General features: G+C 40.3%; 1 protein-coding gene across 1 annotated transcript in view; it reads right to left on the bottom strand.

The window, feature by feature from the left end:
• Positions 1-21,449, bottom strand: part of LOC101478849 (dolichyl-diphosphooligosaccharide--protein glycosyltransferase subunit STT3B) — a 105,374-nt gene that overhangs the window by 53,008 nt on the left and 30,917 nt on the right. The window contains exon 2 of the mRNA XM_004548999.4: positions 6,587-6,695. Coding sequence (XP_004549056.1) covers positions 6,587-6,695 — 109 coding nt within the window. The remainder of the gene's footprint in view (positions 1-6,586; positions 6,696-21,449) is intronic.

Consider the following 21,449-nt stretch of genomic DNA (forward strand, 5'->3'; position numbering starts at 1 on the left):
AAGAAAAGAGTATGGGCTCAAGACTTTTGCACAGCACTGCATTTCTCATTTCATTAGGTCAAAACTTCAGCGAGATTTAACAGGAGGTAATGTGGCCATTAACAAGCTCCATTAATGATGAACACGAGTTACTGATGGGCATTTAGGCACCAAACACCAGCGTGCACTGCCACAGAGCCACCACTGTTTATTACATATTACAGGGGCAGCAACGAAAATAAATATTCAGCTCAACCAATATGCTAATTGCAAATAACCAAATTAAATCGAACTAAACTGAATTGGCCTTGAATCACACTGGGCACACTTAAAGGTCTGAACAATTATTTCTGCTATCAATTTGTTGATTATATCATTAATAAATCACAGAATCTCCTTTTCTCTGTTCTCCATTTTGGTCGATTCAAACACTAGAAAACTGGGATGAAAAGGAAAAAGGAATTATTTTTGCTTGCATAAAGAAAAATCGAGGGTCAAGTTTTGCCACACATGGTGTCAACAAGAATGTTATTATTAAAACCATTAAAGATGGGGCCTGAGTGGGTGAGGCTTAATGTCCTTGTCTCATCTGTATGAGAGCAGATCCAATTAGAGCTTTGTGCAGTGCAATGTGGACGTCTGAAATAAGATGCAAAATAAAGGTTATGTTTAACGTGCGAGTAGTCCTTGATGCGTTTCCACTGTAGGCCCACTCCATACGCTACTGCTAATAAACTTAGGTCTTCACGTCTCTAATTAGCCAATGCCTAGAAGTCCAACCTACACCAGCTAATCTACATCTGCGTAAATCAACCACATCTCATCTCATAGCTCTGAGAATTTGACAACAGTCCATTATTACCCATTCTAAACTGTCGTATGGCCCAGGTCCCCTCAAATATGACTAAAGCTGTTCATCATAGTCAAGGATATTTAGCAATGAGGTCTGGCTTGAAAGAAATCTTTGTACATAAATTTAATCAACACTTCTCTAAACTGGCATTCAACAAAGCACAAGGCGGCTTGCTCATTTTGAAAACAGCATCAACTAAAACTGTCAAAAGGCGTTACAGAAACGCACTTGAGTCATTGTCATTACGGCAACAAAGAGCGGTTTATTGGATTGACAGCCTGCTGTTGTTCTGGACTGTCACATTAGAGAAGCCTTCCTTCCTTATCTGTGGCACAGGAGAAAGAGCAACTGGCAGTCATCCTCTGGGGAGTGGAGGCTGGGTGGGAGTGAAAAGGGGGAAATAAAAAGGGAGAGGGCAGCTGGACTGGTGTGAGCATAAAGGCACTCAACTGTCACATTAACTGACATCGGCTCATCTTTCTTCCGAACGGCCTGACCCGTCTCAGTGCTTAGAGACTTAATGCTACCATACACAATTAATGCAGACTGTCAGGATCATCTGTCTAATTTTGAATAAAGGGCGGTGGAGGGGAGTGTAAGGATGAGACTGGAAGCATAGTAGATGTGTGAAAGGCAGAGGCAGGCAGAAGAAAAGATATGATGAAAGATAACGAGCCAGTGAGGCTCATGAGAAGAGGAGGAGACTGTGAGCTGTATATACTGAAAGGTGAGCCCAGGTAGGTCGAACGGAGCAAATGTAACATTAGCAAAGGTGTTTTCGTGAATCCTACCTGGCGTCAGAGGTCACAGCAAGCAGAATAATTGTTAAAACGTCAAACCCAGACTGGCTGTTTAAAATGACGGCAGAGTGTAACTTAGTAATTCACAAAATTCTGAATTACATTCTCCGCTCCCAAGTTTCCTAAACAACAGCCATTGATTGCATTTACGGGCTCGCTGCACCAGTCTGAGATGAACCCAGCACTTGTCCACACCCCTGCATGTTTTAAAAGCATAGGCTTGATGCAAATAAGAGCTCTCACACATTCGTTTTATGATTTCAAAAGCAGTGTGGGAGTAAAAGTAAATGCCCTCCTTCCCTGAAGCCTGTCTGTGTTCATAAAATTATCTCGCTCAGTCATGCAAACAAGTGGGATTTTCACCATAAACCTACACACCAAATAAGCGAGCGCCTCTCTGTTACTCCAGCAACTGCCATCGCTGTGCCCTTGAGCAAGGCACTGTTTGCAGCCGACTTTTAGTGTTGAACAGTCGCTCTCTATATATAAATGTTGACAAATCCCACCTCCGCTTCCAACTGTGAAGCTGCTGTTTGACACTGCAATCTTCTTTTGACTGCTCCCTTTAGGGGTCGCCACAGCAGATTATTTGCCTCCCTCTCCCCCTCTCTCCAGCATGTACTGTCACACCAAACCTCCTCCCCTACATCTGCGGTCTTCCTCTCGTCTTTCTCCCTGGTAGCTCCATATTCAACACCCTTTGTACAATTCCCCACTAGCCCTCCAGTGTGCATGTCTGCGAACCTCTTAACCTTCTCATTTCCAGTCCTGTTTCTCTTAGTGCCACTCTGGCACCTCCAGCTCTACTTCCCATCTTTTGTCAGTGCCACTGTCTCCAAATCATACACCATACGTGCTCCCACTTTCATCTTGTTTACCTTTCCTTTAGCCACTATTCTTCTCTTACAACTCCAAAACACTCCTGACACAGGTCTCTACCCACCACTCCACTTGTGCACGGTCCACTCCCCGGGGTATATAAACTCATCTACGTCACTTCCTCTACTCCTTGCATCATCACCTTCCTGTCTTACTCTACTTTACAGACATGTATTTTGTCTTCCACCTACCGACTTCCTTTCTATGTCTCTCCAGAGCATACCTCCACCTCTTCAGACTCTTTCACCTGCTCCCCACTCTCCCTACAGATACCAATGTCATCTGCAAACATCACAGACCACAGAGACTCCTGCCTGACCTCATCTGTCTATCACCACTGCAAGCAAGCAACAGCTCAGAGTCGATCCCTGATGTAATCTCAGCCCTTAATGAACCCATTTGTCTCTCTAAGCAATAAAATAATCAAGAATAATTTGTTATTTTTCAGTTATTTTAATGCAATCTCAAATGTCCTTAAATTTGCATTTCCTTAGCTTTCAGATTGCTCTCTTATTCAGACACTTTGGAGAAAAGGTCATAATCATGCTTGTTATGCTGTTTGCATTCCTGTAAAGTCTGATCCAGTTAGTTTTTTCATTTTCCTTCATCTATTTTTTTGTAATAAAAAAAAAAAAAAAAAAAATAGGTCAAATATTTCTAGTTGCTAAAGGGCCATAGTTCTATCACATGCATCAATTCCTACGCATCAACTCCTAGACTCTGCACATTTACATGTGATACGGAGACATTTGCATTTAGTGTGGCCAATTAAATGACCCACCCATCTGCTAAAGAAATGGATGTGTCTTATAAGGGGAAATGTCACCTGCCATCTGCCACTAAACGTTTTCCAAAAGTCCACTGTGGGTTACAGTGGACTGTTTTGTGTAGACCGAGCATGTAAATCTCAAAGGGAGCCACAGTGATGCCCTGGGATATCTGGGCATTTTAACAAACAGGGGATTAGTATGCATCTGGTAAGCTAGTGAGTATTTACATCAGCAAGACCATGCATAAGAGACTGACTTAAAACAAAACACAATGCTAATGTTCATGGTGAGGAAGCAACGTGTCATTTATGTAGTGCAACAGTGTGGCTCACTGACAGTGACACAGTTTGGGGGCAAATGAAGCGCTATGGCACAGAGAAATATGCTATATCAAGCCTTGGCTTACACACAGATCTTGCTGGAAGGATGAATTCATTATCCATTTCTGCATTTTCAAGGGATTTGTTGACAATGATTAAAAAAAAGAAATACAATATCTCCACTTTTTGCGATGCCACAGCCATTCCGCTGCAGTGCATGTTTTACTCTTTAACATTTTTCTTCCAGTCAGATTAATTAATTTGGTTGCCAAGCACCTTGTGAAGCTGCATATTAGTTCCAGCATGCTTTATGTGAATTCATTCCAGTGGTATAAGTATCATCCCTGGGGATCCAGAATCAGGCATTTTAAAAATGTCAAATAAAAGAAGAAGGTAATTACTTATGACAGATGAATCCTGATGGATAGGTTTGGGATGTATAATTCCTTGGATTGCTTGTGCAGGAGTGAAAACTATATTCAAATATCAGTATGTAGAATGTCTTCCAGCTCCAGCCCTGGACGTTGTTTGGTACTACAATAACAGAAATGTGAATAAATGCACAGCATTAACATGCCTCGTTGTATCGGCTATGTGCAGGAACTCCCTAATCAGAGGGAAAGAGACAGGAGTCGCACTACAGGCTCCAAGGGTCAGGCTCTAGCTCAGCGTTTTACCTGAACTAGTAATCGAGGTAAGAATTCATTTCCACATTTATCTGGCACTGAGTACCTAGATTCTGTAGTCCTGATGCACCATTAGCTAGAGCAATTATAGCTCAGAGTATAACCCTAGTATGTCCATGAAGCTTGGTTGAGAGAACAAACAGCAGGTGGGGACGTTAAGGAGGAAAGGGAGATGGAAAGGCCAAAGGTATTTAACTCACATAGACGTCACTGTTCACAGGATAGAGGGGTGAGAAGATGAGGCTGGGAGATGAGGGAATCGGGGAAATGGGAGACACATTTTGTAGAATCATCATGTCCCATTTTTCACCGAAAAAGTTCAATATTTTATCGTAATCATGTTGCTGGTCAGTGGGGAGGGCACGGCAGCTGAGGGGAATCAGTCAAGTTAACGGTTAACTGTTGTTCCTGGATTGTGACTTAAATCCATGCTCTTTGATGGAGGCTTATGGGGCTCTATGGCATCCTTGATCTGCCAAGCCTGACTTTAGTACCCTCGAAATACTTCTCCACACTGCATGTAGGCAGGCCTTCTTTGTTCTTGTATGTAGTAAGCTTGTGTTTGTTTTTATCCCTGTATTGAACCTTGTGTGCCGACAGGATCAAATGGGCATCTCGATGTGCTGGTCGACCTATGTGTGAGCCTCTGTGTGTTCTGCCACCAAACCAGGTCAGGGTCATGCAATGCAAATATATCTCAGTCTTTTTAAAAATCAGGACATTGCGGCATCAAGCGTACTATTTCCAGGCTATGTACGATGCAGAATTCCTCTAGCTTATGTCCCGTTGCCCTGAGATTTTTTGCAAGGCAGACTCTAAACACTAAAAGCTTTCTTCAACCTTATCCTTAATATTAGAAGACTCATTAAAGTAGTGTAAATCTATTCTTTCAGGACCAATTTGACTCTCAGTATCAGGCTCATCTTACTCTCCTTCATGAATACAACTTCACTGTGTCACACATGGGCCAGAAAGTTGCTCCCAAGTTGAAAGGGAGCAATCTAATATAGTGCCATGGCCTCAGCGTTAGTTGCTGACACTTATCTCAACCCCTTTTAGTCTGATGCAGAGCGAGCTCGTTCACACTTGAGGTCACTGTCTGATTAAACAAACTGCAAGACACATTCAGCAAAATGTAGTGCCTCAATGCTCAAGTGACTAAACTGGAAACTACAGGCTGAATTTAAATCAGCCATTAAAATAAAAGAGATGCGGAGACAAGGCAACACTTTGGTGGAAACACAAAGAGGATGAAACACTTGTCTGAGCTGATTTAGTAAAACAACAGAAAATTGAGGGGGAAAAGGCAACTATTTAGAAAGGTTATCCTTGGGGTCAATTTCAAGCACAGCAAATGTTCGGCCTTCGGAAATGTAAACGCTTGCCTCTGTGTTTTACATCAAACACCTAAAGCAATATGCAGATGATTGACCTTCAGCTGGGAAAAGTCGTGGTTGGAAATAATGATCGCTTTTTAGTCTTTTCTGATACACACTCTCACTGGGGTAGAGCTGTACAACTACTTCATAGACACATATGTAATCAACCAGTCACGTGATAGCAACTCAGTGCATTTATGCATGTAGACATGACCAATAAGGCCTGCTGAAGTTCAAATCGAGCATCAGAATGAGGGAAGAAAGGCGATGTAAGTAATGCTGGATTGGATACGGTCGTAGGTGTCAGCCAGGTTGGTTCGAGTGTTTCAGAAAGGGCTGATCTATTGAGATTTTCCCACACAACCAATCTGTGGTTAACAGAATGGCCCAAAAAGGTAAAGTATCCAGAGTATTATGATTCTGATGTAGGCTGAGGGCACCATGGTTTTTCTAAAGAGTGTAAACACTGACTGTTCCCCATACACATACACAGAGGTCATTATCCAAGTCAGTGTTGCTCAGGTTCTCTCTATTATTATTATTATTTTTTTAATCACAAAACATATTTTCTTAAAATTTTGTGAGCCTGTGGTACTCCTGTGTGGAGTTTCCCCACAGCCATACTTTTTAGGTTAAATTATGATTCAAAATTGACTGTAGGTGAGGATGTGAGACTGTGTGGGGGGGCTGTTGACAGATCCAGTGTGTACCCAAGATGTGTATGCAAGATGGGATAGGCTCCATCAGCTTTGTAGCTCCAAAGCTGAATAGGCCATTTAGAAATCGGATCAGTAGAGATACTTGTGGCTCTTATGGGCACCTTATTAACAAGATTTAAATCTCTAGTTCTCTAAACTGGAAATGGAAAATTGATGAACAAATATGTAACAAATGGAGCTGCATTTTGAGGATAAACTTACTGTGCCACCCACGATCCTCCCCAAGGGGTACCACGCCCTTTCATCGAACCAATTGAGGAACTCATAGAAGCCATTGGTGGTGAGATGGTGTGTTGATCTGTAGTTGAACCTGTAGAGATGCAGAAAAATAATAGGGATTACTTCGTGTAAGGCAAAGAAACAACCACACAGATAGAATAAAGATCTATTTTCATTTGTAGGCCAATTTTGAGAAGGGGAACAACAAAGACTCATCTCTAGGAACGAATAGATTATTTACAGATTTTCTGAAGGCGGTACGAATGGATAAGCTGCTGAGTTTTTCTTTTTTGAAACATGGAAGATGAAGCTTCCATTCACAACGTGAGCCTTTGTGCTATCGCCAACAGCTCAGGTCAGTCGCTGATTTAAAAAAGACAAAAGGTTGCGATGAAGGGCTTTCATACATACGGTGGCATTTTCAGAACAAAAGCCTGCTTATTGTACAAATAGTTCCAATTTCAACCACTAAGCTGAGCTGACAAAGATGTAAAATAGGTCTGGTATTAGAACAGAGAAATAATGACCAAAGGGGGGGAAACTAAGAATAAATATAAGGAATATCACTCCAAACAGGCTTCGATTCACACTGTAGCCGTGGTAAACCGAGGGGGTTGGAACGGCGTCAAGCAGCAGAACCAAAGAGCTGACAGTGCTGAGAAGAAAGCTGCCAAAGAGAACGAAGCAAGTGTTCAGTAAATTTTCAGAGGCAGCTTCTTTTGCCACCGAGCTCATTAATGTAGGCCAAGTATGTTCAAAGGCTCATGTAACATAATTCATCTATAGAGATCCTATAGCAAACCTCAGCAGCTCACTAAAGGACTATTATTAGACAAATGTATATCACAGAGGACACAGCAGCCTCATCTGTGTGACTAATAAGCTCTGGAGCAATTCTTTGATTCATATTGCATCAAGTCTAACAATATGACAAGCCAACAAACACAAAGGCTATAGTAACAAGACTGAAATGAGACTAAACAATACAAAGCCTTGGTTGGGACAGTTTTGCTTTAAAACCAGATTTTCTGTGTTTATTTTCAGTCAAATATGCACATGTGGCCGTTGCTGCACCAATAGCAGGCTCAGGGGTTTCAACAAGCTGATGCTGTAAATTTGCATTTATGTGCATCTTAAAGCAGCATATACATGCCAAAGTTTAGAGGCTATAAAGAGGCTCCTGCTGCATGCGTTTTTTTTTTTTTTTCTTTTTTAAACACAAATCAAAAGAGTATAAGTAGAAGGCAAGCTTGGCATTTTAACAATGCAAAACAGTGAGACGTTTATCTGCATCTAAATCTGCTACAAATAACAATAATAGGCCATAATACCGACTCAACAGTGCAATCACTTCCTTATTACTGGCACTCGTTAATGAGAAAACAGGGATTAAAAGTCACTTAAAAAGACTTAAATACTGAACTTGTATCTGATATAAATTTGCAAACATAGTGTATACTCCAACTGTAAAAAGAGAAACATGCAAGCTGCTGGAAGAGGCAATTATAATCAAATTCATCTGACCTTAAAGTAGTGTCAACAGAAACAGTGAAACACAACAAGCACACACACAAAAAGCACAGGTGTCTCGGGCGCAACGACAGCTGCGAAGCCAATCAACTACATTTTCTTCCTTCAGCATACCCCACTCTTCAAGTGCGAACAGGCACAAACCCTTAAACACTGGTCTTTTCAAAGACGGCTGTAATTTTAGCTAGAAAGTTCTCGTGTTGTCTTGTGTTATGAATGGAGCGCACCTCTTTCCTCCCTAGAAGCACAGGCTCACTCGCCATTTTGTTCCTCTGTAACTGAAATGACTGAAAGAGCGCCTCTGCACAACAAGATCAATCCAGACGAAAATAGGAGTCGTAACAAGGTTTCCGTAGGTAAACCTGTGGAAGGATAATGGTTTCCTGCAGCAGTCTTTGTCTCCACTAAGGCTCTGTCACCCAGTCCACATCCTACAGAGCGGCTGAGGTGTCAGGTGGTTACTGGCTTCAGCTCTCCATCAAGCTCCCCATCTGCTGCCAGCCGTGCCTCTCTTCACCCCAATATGCCTCTGTGGACGTTCCACGTTGGAGGGTGCAGGCTGGCAGGGACCGACAGTTGTCTTTGGAAGGGGTCCTCATGGTCAAAAACATCTCCTAGTCTGGGTCCAACTCTCTACCAGGCGACCCTGTGTCCCTCATAGTGTCCACCCCTTTCATTTGAACTCAAAGGTCAAGAAAATCCTCTGCTTAAAAACAAACAGAAAAACGACAAAAAACACCTGTGTGTTTAATAAATGCATATTTGTTGATAAACAATCAATAGTTTAATTACTGACCAAATTTATCGTCAGCATGTTTTCAGTCACAATCGAACAGGCCGGCTAGGGATGTCATTAAATCAATAAGCGTGCTTCCAAAGTTAATCACATAAACTGCGTTTCCATGTATTCAGGTGTGAGAGATTAAGAGATGACAAGCAATGTCATTAAAAAGCTGCAAAGTCGTGGAGCGTGAGACGCTCACGATCAATGCAATAAGTTTAAAACTGCTGCACGGTCACGAGATGCTTGGTTTGCTCTCATCTTCTCTATTCCCATCCCTCAGTTAGTTTTGAGAAGACGTCTTTGTATGCAGCACGCTTTCATTGATGGAGAAGTTGCAACATGATGATGGGATGCTGTGGGATACAGGTGATACTGAAAAAAAGTCAACAGATCCCAGGATTTTTATTTTTGTGTTTCATTCTCTATGACAACAGTTACTAACCATATTGATAAGTCAAGACGAACAGAATGATCATAAATTAGAAGAGCAATATTCTCTATGCGACGGATGAAACAACAGGCAAACACTCACAGGCATTGTGCCTCTTAAAGTGATCTTGAAAAGCTATAAAGAAGCTGACATGAGTGTTTATCCTTGGGGCTCCTCAGGCAATCACATTACTCAACAACCTGAGGCCCGAGAGTCTGAATCTGGGCAGAGAACAGACTGGGACAAACAAACCATCCAGCTGGAACACAGGAGTCACACAGGAAAGGAGAAAAAAGAGCTAATGCTTTACAGTTTTTCTGCTACAAAACCCCCCATACAAGATTAGGTCCTGTCAATTAAAGTCTAGCAATTTTTTCATATGTTTAATGTCCAGTTCTTTCAATACAAATATTTCATTGCATGCTGAGGCGTGGAAAGAAGCTCAATGTTACGAAGTAAAAAAGGGAAAAAAATAACTACAGAAGCAGCCAGGTGTGCGAGTTTGACCACAGAGAGACTGAATGTAGGTGCTGTGAAACTGGCCAGCCAATCCGGCCTCATTGTTCTGCAGCTGTCAAAGCAGCGAGGCGGAAACACGGCAAATTCAAAGAAAGCCTTTAAAAAGACAACTTTGCGCACTGCCACACCATATCCACACAACCCATTTTCCAAAGATCTCATGCACAGCTGAAGGGAGCGCTCTACCTCTGCCCTTGTCACTTTGACGGGGCGGATAATGTAGCTCTGCCAGGCACATTAGCAATTTAATGCATAGCTGCCAATATGGTTTTCAGGCCCACAAAGCACACGAATGACTAGTGATTGTACTGCAGCACCTCTGAAAACCAGCAAGTACGCTTCAAGGAAAGCAGCACACCTCTAATAACACCATTTAAAGAACATAAATTTAAAAAAAATCCTGGATTCATATCTGCAGAACAACTCTTATATAAACTCCGCAGATAATATCTGAAAGCAAAAATAAAAATAGAAGTGGGATATTTATGCACTTGATATCACAGGGGGACTCCTGCAAGCATCGTCATTTATTTTAATCAAGGTCCGTTTCACTGATTACCAGTTTCCTGTTGAGGCTGTGCCATCAGCAGCAGCATGACTAAGTGGGCTCCCTTCCTGTTTATAAACTAGTAATGCCTCATTCAGCATCAACTGCATAATCAGATGCATCATTGGCTTTTCCCCACTCGTCCATATTCTGGTGAGTGTCTGAATGGTCGTTGGTTCTAATCGCCACCTTGACTAATTAACAACCTCTGTGAACAACGTGTAAATGATGAAACTGTTTATGGACCAAGAAGGCAAACAAGCGCAAACAAAATAAGCTTCACACAGTGAGGTATCCGGCAGTCGAGCATTGTTGACCATCGTCAGGGTGACCCTGTTATTGTCGTTTTGTAAGGCCACGTCTCTTAAAGCAGAAATTAGAGTTCTGTGCCGAGTCCCTGTCACAGGGTACGGTGTTGCTGTTTGCATTGTGAGCTGATGTCTCTGTGCTGCTCTGCAACCTCAAGTGAAACTGGACTGTTATTTTTACTGAAATGCAGAACAGAGAGAAGACTCGAGGACAGACTGTAAATCTATACACGGACTGACAGAGCTATAAGAATGAGAAAAACATCTACACCAGCGTAATGAACCTGATACAATTACATCCCATTGCATTTTGTTTCACAGTGATATTATCCTTGTGCTAATCAACTTACTGGGTTTGCACTGCATATTGCTACCCTACACATCTTTGAGTTCTGCATCAGGCTACGGCATAGAGTACAGAGATACATTGCCACAAACATTGCTTTCTATTTAAAATATACATGTATATATATTACATAGAAAACTTTAGTGCATGCCACCAATATGATTTTAAAAAGTAGGTACACGGGGAACTAAAGCTAGCTAGTGGAAATCTCACAGCTAATAAGGTTAATTAGCAACATGATTATAATGATTATTATAAAAAGAACATCCCGGAGAGGCAGAAGATTGTTACGCCACTAACATTCAAGCATAAAAAGGCACCCAACTATGGATGAGCTGCTCTACACATAACAGACAAAGCAAAGAAACAATTTTAAATCCTCTTTTTGCTCTTTGTAACTAGCAGCAAAAGAAAGGAATAAAAATAGGCCAGTTTCTTAAACTGAATTTACAGGTTGACAGACATAAAAATAGTATTTTTCCACCAACAAGGTAATTCTCAAAGACACATTAGCAAAAAAACCCTTCAGTTCTCCTCAGGGGAGGAAAACAGCCATCAGTAAAGCACAGTGGAGGCTCTGTGGTGGTTTATTACTGCATTTTAGCCAGTGGTGTTGGAATCTTGCCAAAATCTATAGACTTATGAAGACAGAAAAAAATACCAATAATTATATGGAAAATATTTCACTGGCAATGGCCTCATTTTTCAGCATGACAATAGCTCCAAACACACAACTAATGTAGTAAAAGCATATTTGGATAGAAAAAACAGCAAAAAAAACCAAAAAAAAAAAAAACAACAATACTCATGGACTGGCCTCCCCAGACCGAACCCAACATTATTAAAGCAGTGTGAGATCATCTTGAGGCGCCAACACCCCAAATATTAACTTGCCAGTTTGCATGTGTTCCAATAAATTGCTGCACCTATTTCCCATTTTTCTAGCAAATATGAAGAAATGATGGGTGGCTCAAGACCTCTGCAGAGTACTGTGGAATGAGAATAAAAATTTCTCATCATTCAAATGTCTAGAATCTAAAGATTTTAATCAGGAACACAACTAAAACCCAAGGAGTGAATAGCTGTTCACTGGCTCAGCTAATGTCCATTTGAAAACTCTCCCTGGGCTAACAATTTCTATACTTATGTAATATGTACCTTTGTGATACATGTGACTACCTGATCAGGGTCAAAAACCTGAGTTATCAAAATGATCATATTTTTTGCCATTTAATTATACTTTGACTAAGGGCACGTTTTCTTAGGCAACAGTGCATTCGCCTCTTTTAGCAACCTTAGACGGGCCATTTGAAGAACAGGATTACAGCTATCAACAGCCCACAAAAACTTGCCTTCCAATATCCCCAAAATAGGATTTTCTGGTTGGATTACCACAGAATTGGATAACAGTGAGTTTTCAGTCACACTGCACACTTTGTCCAACTGTCCCAAAAACTAATGACTCAGTACTGGTGGGAAAGGTCACACTAACTGGCTGACTGGATCGTTGCCAAAGCTTTAATGGTGTCTACTGGTCCTGCCATCACCTGACAAGATGAAGCATCCTGGCCACTAGTGATATCTCTTCATTGTTCAAACTCTTAGACCCAGCAGTGGATAGAACTATCCACCCAAAACACAAGTGAACTCTGTGCCAATATTGGAACAGCAAAGCTGCATAAGTCTACAAACATCCAGAGAGTGTGATGAATGATTTAGCCTACTGTAAAGAGTGCGTGCAAGCAGAAGGAAACAGCTAATGTCAAGTCTACTAACTCCTTATACTTTATATCTGTTAACAGTAAGAGTGGGCTAACAATACACATGAGCCACCTTTAATAGCCAGTGATATAAGAACACAAAATTACACAATGCTTAAACATGCAGTGGCTCAACTTAAATCGACTGGTATTTACTTCAATACTCTAATTGAGCCTTCAGCAGCATTTAACTAAACCACACATTCACCACAAGTGTTTTTTCTGTGCTCAAGCACTTTTTAATCCAACATTCACATTCAACATTTGGCGTGTGAATGTCACATATGAATTGATTACATTTTGAAGTTTTATTGTTACACTGTATTCTATCAGTCACAAACAAGCCCACACTTTTTCTAATGAAAAGCAACTTCAATTAATTTTTTTTTAAATATATATATATCACCAAATCACAACATTTTCCTCAAGGTGAATTATATTGTATGTTAAAGACCGCACAATAATACGCAGAAAACCCCAACAATCACATGACTCCCTTTGAGCAAGCACTTGTTGATCATTTTTGAAGGTGGGGGGTCTGCTGCAACCAGTTGATGGAACAAAAGACACATTGCAAAGTGGTGTAGTGAGTGGGGTGGTTGGGACGACACAGGCACCCATGTCAGCAAGAAAAGCCAGATATCAAACTACCAAACTTCCAATTACACCAGTTAAAAGGGAGTTTTTTTCCTTCCTGCTCTCGTCAAAGTGCTTGCTCAGAGGAGGTCATTTGATTGTTGGAGTTTTCTCCACAATTGAATAGAACAGTTTTATGCATATTATGGGACCTTCCCATGTGAAGTGTGAAGGTTGGGTTTTAACAAAGACACACGTTCAGGTGAGGTTAATTAAGGATTAGATTAATACAAATAACGCAATGAAGATTTTCTGAATGCATGACAGCAATATGTGCATATGTTCCTTGAAAAATTACTTTGTCAATGTGAAATTCTGCTTAGACAAGCAGTGAGTGCAGTAGGTTGACTGAAGCACCGACTCAGTTGATCATGTTTGCACGAACCAGAGCAGAAAAAAAGAAAAGAGGAAACATTAAAAATATTATGAGATAAACAACAAATGTGCAGCTAATTATTCTGCTAGGTCAACCATTTCCAAGTCTCCAAACAGGCAAAAAATATAATTATCTTAATTTCAATAAGTTAACACTTGCTGACACTGCAGAGGAGACACCCCCCACCCCCAATTTAACCCAGAGTGCACAGCTCATCGTCTGAGATGAAGAGGTCCAGTAAGAGCCATTTAATCCTAATGCTACAGGAAATGAGGCATTACATTAAAATTGAACTCCACCCAAAAGATTTTTTACATATTAAACGCTCATCCAGCACAGCTAAAACATAACAAGTCTATCATATCTTCCAGACTTCATTTAAATTAAGAATATTTAGCATTTAGCACATTCAGCATGGTCAAAAATGCAATTAGTAGAATCACAGAAGGGGCATATGTAACAATCCTTACCGGGAATGAGCAACACATTTTCTCAGCAGGCCAGACTGACTATGATACAGCAAGCAAAGGGCCACATATTGAATAAATGAAACATGACACATATTGCTGAAATATATGCTAATGCATACATTTTATAATCACAACAGACTGAGTCCAAAGGCTGTTAGCTTTCTGTTAGAAAATATTGATCATTTCATGCCAATCTGCTCATCAGTCAACCTGCAGGCTGTACCCACTTAAAAATATATTTACGCATGCACATAAAATGTATGCTTGAATCAAGAAAGCAGTGAGTGACTGTTTTACTTGTGCTGATAAATAAAACTATTATGGTACAGACCTGCATCAGTAAATGAACCCAATATTCCACAGAGACCTCTCTTGATTGGGAAGCCCGAGTATATTTTACCCTTCTATCTGGGATAATGACAATGAGATGTATAAGCAATCTCTCTGAATGTTATTTTGAAAGTTCAGTTGCTAACTAGGCGTAGGTCATGCAGTCTCAAATTTATACAAGTGCTTCAAGAAAGATTTGCGCTAACGGAATCTACAAGGATACAGAAAAAAATAAAATCCTGAATGTGTTATCACTGCTTGCAGCTCGCAGGCAGGAGCATTTCTAAGCAGTAAGTAAATCTAATTTTATACTATAAATAAATAGCATAAAATAAAGGCTTGACATTTTTGTTCAACAATAACTAAAGTAACACAACCTTGTAACTCTTCAGGAGCTGCACAATATTATCCCATAATAAAACTGAAAGAAAAAATAATAATAAACCTGGGATGTTGCATCTCCAGTCGGGCTTTTAAACCAGCTCCTCACAGCCCTGCTTTTCCACTAGTACCTGCAAGAGTAATTTCCATCTTCCTGACATATAGAGTGAAGTGCTCCAGTGATGCTCGGTGGAGTCATTTGATTACATTTGGGTCACATCACCAGCTGCTGTAAGTCCCCTTTGTCGCTTGGTTTTACTCGGTGTGTTTTTGCCTCAAGTAGTGAGACAAGACTTCCTGTTAAATTTGGAAACAAAGTTTCCTCACATATTTTGCAAAAATACTGTGTTCTGTTGGAGGTTGTCGATGTAGCACACTTTTTAGGTACCAAATTGTAATCCGTAGCTGACACGCAAATTTCGCCGTCAGACGCATCAGGACTTGTCATGTTGTTGTGCATGCTAAGGAAGGTGAACACATTGCATTACTATAACAGGGATATGATACTTTTATATGATGAGGTCAGTGATCTTGGAGTGTCTTGTCCCATGGTTTGACTCCACCATCTTGGTCTGAAATTGGTGAGAGTGGTCCTTGTCCTGCTCTGGAGCGACAGAGGGAAGCAGGGATACACAAGGCAGAACCAGCTCTGCAGCTCACAGAGGCTACAGAGCAGAACAAGACTACTGTTGCACACTGCAGTTCAAAGACTGTGGAATTCGACTCCATACACATGATGGAAACTTAGAGAGACAGTACCCAAAAATGGGTACAGCCATGTTAAAACCCTCAAGAGAAACAACCTCTGGGTGAAAACCGTAATGTCCAGAGTCCAAAGACATGCATGTTAAATGAACTAACTTGGCTCTAGGTGTGAATCCAAGTACAAATGGTTGACTGTCTTTGTGTTAGCCCTGCCACCCTACAGGAACCCTAAACTGGATAAGCGGTTTAAAAATGATTTAATTAAAATAAAAAAAGGAAGCTGGCTGGATGAGCCAACCTCATAGTTTTGCTTTCTCGCATCTTGAGAGATGTAACATCATGGCAGTATGCAAAAAGCCAAATTAGTGCCCGCTCAAACTAATGAATCAAAGCTAAAGTTGAATTTTCCATCTTAGATCATCAGAGACAACCTTAAATAGACATTACTATGCTCCAGCTCTAACTGGGATCCATCTGACACACAGCACTATTTATTTGCTCCAATACCTCCACATTTTGACAGTCATAATAAAAATTCTCAGTTTGTTCGGTTATAAAAAAGGCTGTGGGGAGCAGAGTTATTCAGCTCTGAAATAGAGCAGTCTCATAAAGACTTTTCTTTGACTAGGTGCTGTTGTGTGAATACATCAATGTGGTGTCTCTTTCTATAACAACAAATATGTAAGAAAGCTTGTGGCTCGAGCTTCACTGTTTGGATGCGCTCTTTTTTGTGTAAAATGTAGTTATTTGATGGAGTTAGCCACTGAGGTCTACATTCTCCTGACATCAGACTTCAAGAGTCCCAGCTATTGACATCCCAATTATCTTTTCACACACATTTAGACTGCTACTCACAACCGTGCGCAGGCTGGCAATGCCTACCCATCACAAAGACACAGGCTTTTAATACCTTATGGGCCTAATCGGACAATCAATCTTAAATTGTGTCATATTCTTGGCAAGGTACGACGAGATGCTTACCTGAGCTAAAAGACAACAATGAGAGTCGCTGAAAGTAAATTATCAAAGCAGTCGGGGATACACAGGTGACTGCAGGCAAAGCAAGTCTGAAGCAAGAAGCCAACACACCATTTGTGTGTACACGTGCTGAGATGATTGCTTAAACTTTTTAATTTAAAAAAAAAAAAAAAGAAAGAAAAAAAAAAAGAAAAGAAAAAAAGAATTGATGAAAAACAAAAGCATGGGGAAGTTAAATCTCAAACTTATTATGAAATCCAATTTAGGTCTCTTGTGGTTACTGGTCAAATAAAGCCTTAATTGATTTTTTTTTTTTTTAATTAATGGTGTCTGGAGCAAACAAAGTAGGTTTTTAATAAGAATTAACCAAACTATTCAAATGAAAACCTGTCGAAAGCAAAATCATCTCTAATGTGCTGGATTATTAAAACTAAATATGATTTCATGAAAACAAAAATGGCTCTGGACACCTTTCAAATTTATGCATATTCTGTATAATAATTTCTGCAATATACTTATATTACAATTAGTTCAGGAGATCATTTAATAACCAAGATGTCAACAAGATAGTCGCATAGTCCCTAACCCTATACTGCACAAACTAACAGCAATTAACTGACTAATTAACCAAGAAGTCAACAAGGATTGCAAACATTTCTATCTGGCACAAATTGATCTTGCTTCACTGAAATGATGATTCTTGTGAAAACAGAAAAGTGCCTGTAAAACGGCCGATATGACCTTCGCCATGACTTCGGTGAAGACCCATTAGACTCCCGTTACACAGGCCTATTGACCATTTAATGACTGCCTGGCAAACACCCATCGCTGGGGGCAAATGACTGATTGCAACTGGTTACTGGCAGTCGCTGTGAAATCAATCGCTAGTTCCCAGTTATGACAGACTAGAGACTAGTCAGTGACCTCATAGAAAATTGTGTCTTGCTGACTGGTGGTCGAACGAATGGTTTCTGCCAGCACACAGTGCTTCACTGAAAATCCTGTGATTGCTTTGGTGGATATCAGATGAAGACTCCAACTTGTCCGCAAAGACTCACAAACTAGTTGCAAAATATTAGTTAAAGTATTTAAATTGTGATGCAAACCAGAAATAAGAGCATTCATCTTCAAAGTAAAAGTTGTGCCTGAGCACTGGAACCCACGAAAAACGTTTTTCTAAATTCTGACAAACTCTAGAAGTACTGATTCTTCTGAGCTCATTGCCCTTCAGCTAAATGAGCTAAATTTTAACTAAATCTCACCATGAAGATGTATAATCCTAATTGTACAACAAACCATTTCACAAACGGATAGATGCATCGAGGTAATCTGGAAATCAACATCTTGCCCAACACCACTTGGACATTTGGGCACATCGACAAGCTGCTCTACTCCACAAGAGCTGCCCCTGTATCATGGTACAGTCTCTCCAGCTCATGAATATAAAGCATAATGGCCAGAACTGGGTAGACGGACAAAATGGTAAGCATTCAGCCTTCATGCATGAGGTGAAGGCCTGCTGCTGATTCTACCTGTGGAGAGCGCAGGGTTGCCGAGGTCTGAGAAATTTAAGACGAAGGTTTGGTACATAGATTCATTTCACACTCCATAGATTCCTGCATTTTAAGTTAAACACCTTGAATGAAGTTAGCAATCTACACAATGCAATCTCTCAGCATGATCTTTGTGATAGGATGAAGAAGAAGAATGTGCTTGGTCAACTGAATCCAATGAGGCCAACATAGACATTAGGAAGACACACCAAGGTCAAGACAAGCTTAACCCTCAGTTTAATTGATAACATAGCACCGCTTGTTTAACTGATGGTCTGAACATTTGGTTGAGCAAACAAAGCCTCTGTGACTCAACCATTTACAACAAATATTTATGATAAACCTTGTGGAAAAATAATTTACAACAGCAGGACTGATGAAACTTGGTGTGAGGTAAGGTTTTTATTTTGAAGCAGGATTTTTACAAAGTTTGAACAGAACAGAAATAAAACTTATGAGTCTATATTTTTCCCTTCTCTATATCACCAAGACTTTCAAGTTTCATTTGAAGCAAAGAAATTTATTTCTTGGCTATTCAGTAGAAAGAAGAGAATGGAGGGGGGAATTTTCTGAGGATATAGGAAGAAAGCTTTATATCAAACAGCACTTTGGAAACCAAAGCAAACAGCGACAGTGAGCCAGTCTCAATAGGCTAGGTCGAGATTATCAGCACTTGCAAAACTGTAGGCTGACGTGCAGAGAAACCGTCAATGACAAAGCCATTAGGTAACTCTGCTTTCTGTGTTCAATAACACTAGACTGAGGTGCAGCATACAATTAACCAACTGGGGCCAGTATTGATTAGAACTTTCAGAAGAAAAATGAGAAATGTGAACCCCCACAAGTATAGGTTTAAACACCACAGCAATTACTGTGCAGAAAATAGTCCTAGGTAAGATGAAGATGTGGGTATAACAAAAAGGAGGGGGCCACAGTAAACTAGAACCTTAATAAAACAAAAGTATTTACTGTGATCAATCTTAAAGTAGCTTCTTTTATTGACTTGATATTTTTTCTTTCATGGATCAAAGCAAACTGACTAGATCCATTAGTTCACTAAACCAGAATAACATGGGCAATCGGTTCCTAATGCAATTATGTTACATCAGTGATAAAGTACATCGCCTGGCCAGCACAGAGAAGTTCTGCTTTATTTCCCATCACTAGCATGGAAAGACTGAGCACCAATCACAGAAGCATCAGCATTTCATATTGGAAAAGACCTGTTGACCTGGTGATTAAGACTGTTAGAATTAAACTATTCCAACTGCGAAACACCAAGCTAAATGTTCTTTGAAATGACTGCAGTTTGTATGTTTAGCATTTTCTTAGCATGTTTAGCACAAACAGATGGGGGTAACTGTGCTGCTCCTAGAGTAGTCTCAAGTAGGTTCAACAGTTCTAATTTTCCACATTTCTAGTTTTCTTTTATTGGCGACCAGTGATGTCTTCCATTTAAAAAATAAAAAAAATAAAAAAAATAAACACACTGACAGTTTCATTGGAATATTCATTAGAAACAGATACAATTTCAAGGTGCGCTTTTTGCAAAAATACAGGCAGAAACAGAATGTTAAAACTGATCTTCATAACACCAAAGATACATTTAACCATACAATCCACCCATACAACCAGCTTTCAAAATACACACCCACCTACAGCAACCTGTAACACATCAGGCGTTTACCAACTCACAGCTGCTTAACCGAGGTCTTTCATCCGCAACTTCCCATTACATTTCCAAAGGAACTACTAATTTGCCGGGTACATCCATCATCTTTAGCCAAAATAACAGTTTTGAGACATGTAGCATCCTCCGTAATCTCATATGACTGCTCCAAAGCAAAGGCTCTCAAATATCCCAGTTGATGAATATGCTGGATTGACAACTGACGAGTAGACTTCAATTGCAACAGCTGTTTCGGTGACATTCACTGCGTACTGCATGGATGCCAGATGGGAAATTAAAAGCGTAGTTCTTAGCACTGCAGATTAAAAGCAAGCACAAATGTGTCTTGCTAACTGCTGTGTGGACAAACTAGTTGACTACCACATGGTAACGTCAATGTATTATAGAAATCATCACTGTTTTTTGAATGATGATAATGGTGATGTAATGATGATTTCCCACGGATTTCTTAAACCACATTCCTGAAGACAGTCATTGGAGGGCATAAATTCTCCTTTCTTTACTCCATCTTAAAAGCTGCTGAGCCTTTAAGCCCACCAATACAAAATGCAGGATTTAGAATTATTTTAAGTGCCTCTGAAACAACAGTGATTCGAAGAGAGCTAAAGATTTGTACTTCCAGTCCATTTAAAAGGTAAGGAGGGAGATAACAAATGTGATGTTCCCAAAAGCACAAAGTCACAGAATTTCAAGTTGCGGTGTGTGAATCAAAGGAAATGGATGAAAGGCACGCCAATTCCACATTTAGCCAAGGAGTCCACTGGGGCAGAGGCTTCTCTTTTATCAAAACCCACTGTTGCCATCGACCAAAAATAGGGAAAGCACTGGGAGAGCCAAGCAGAGACAGCAGGCAGTAGTGAATTCCAGAGATAGGGAGTAATTACTGGCACAGAAAGAGCTTTGCTGTCATAACGGGTGGCTAATCAAACAGATATCACAAATACAAACACCGAGGACAAACAGCAGCAATAATTATGGGCCTAATCATCACAGGCTGAGATCTCTATTGAAGGCATTCTGTGAGGAAAAACTCATTTCTGAACTGCTTGCGTGATATTTTCCAGGGGGGGGGGAGAACCTAAAGTTGGGCTACTGACAAGGTGTGATGAGAAGGGCAATGATCATATATGTAATACTGCTGACGATGCTGTCGCCTAGGGCTGTTCGATATAACTATATATATCGGATGACGATATAAAAACGTCTATCGTTTCCTTTTACGCTATCGTTTGTTTCGTGGTGTCGCAAAATAAACAGTTTACGGCAATATTTTTTCATGGTTTTGATGGTCACTGTAGTGGCTAATTTCTTAAAGTTCTCTCTTTCTCTTACATTTAATATAACCACACTACAGACAAGCGTTTGTTTTTATGCGTTGTCGTTAGCAACAACGACGGTAAAACCACCGCGTGTCCGCTTGTTCCACATAAACCTTTCACAATAAAGCTCAAGATCCTGTTGAGACTTTTCAAATAAACTGAATCACGTGAAAGACGCAGAGT

This window comes from Maylandia zebra, linkage group LG22 (assembly GCF_041146795.1).
Source record: "Maylandia zebra isolate NMK-2024a linkage group LG22, Mzebra_GT3a, whole genome shotgun sequence".
Taxonomy (NCBI): Eukaryota; Metazoa; Chordata; class Actinopteri; order Cichliformes; family Cichlidae; genus Maylandia; species Maylandia zebra.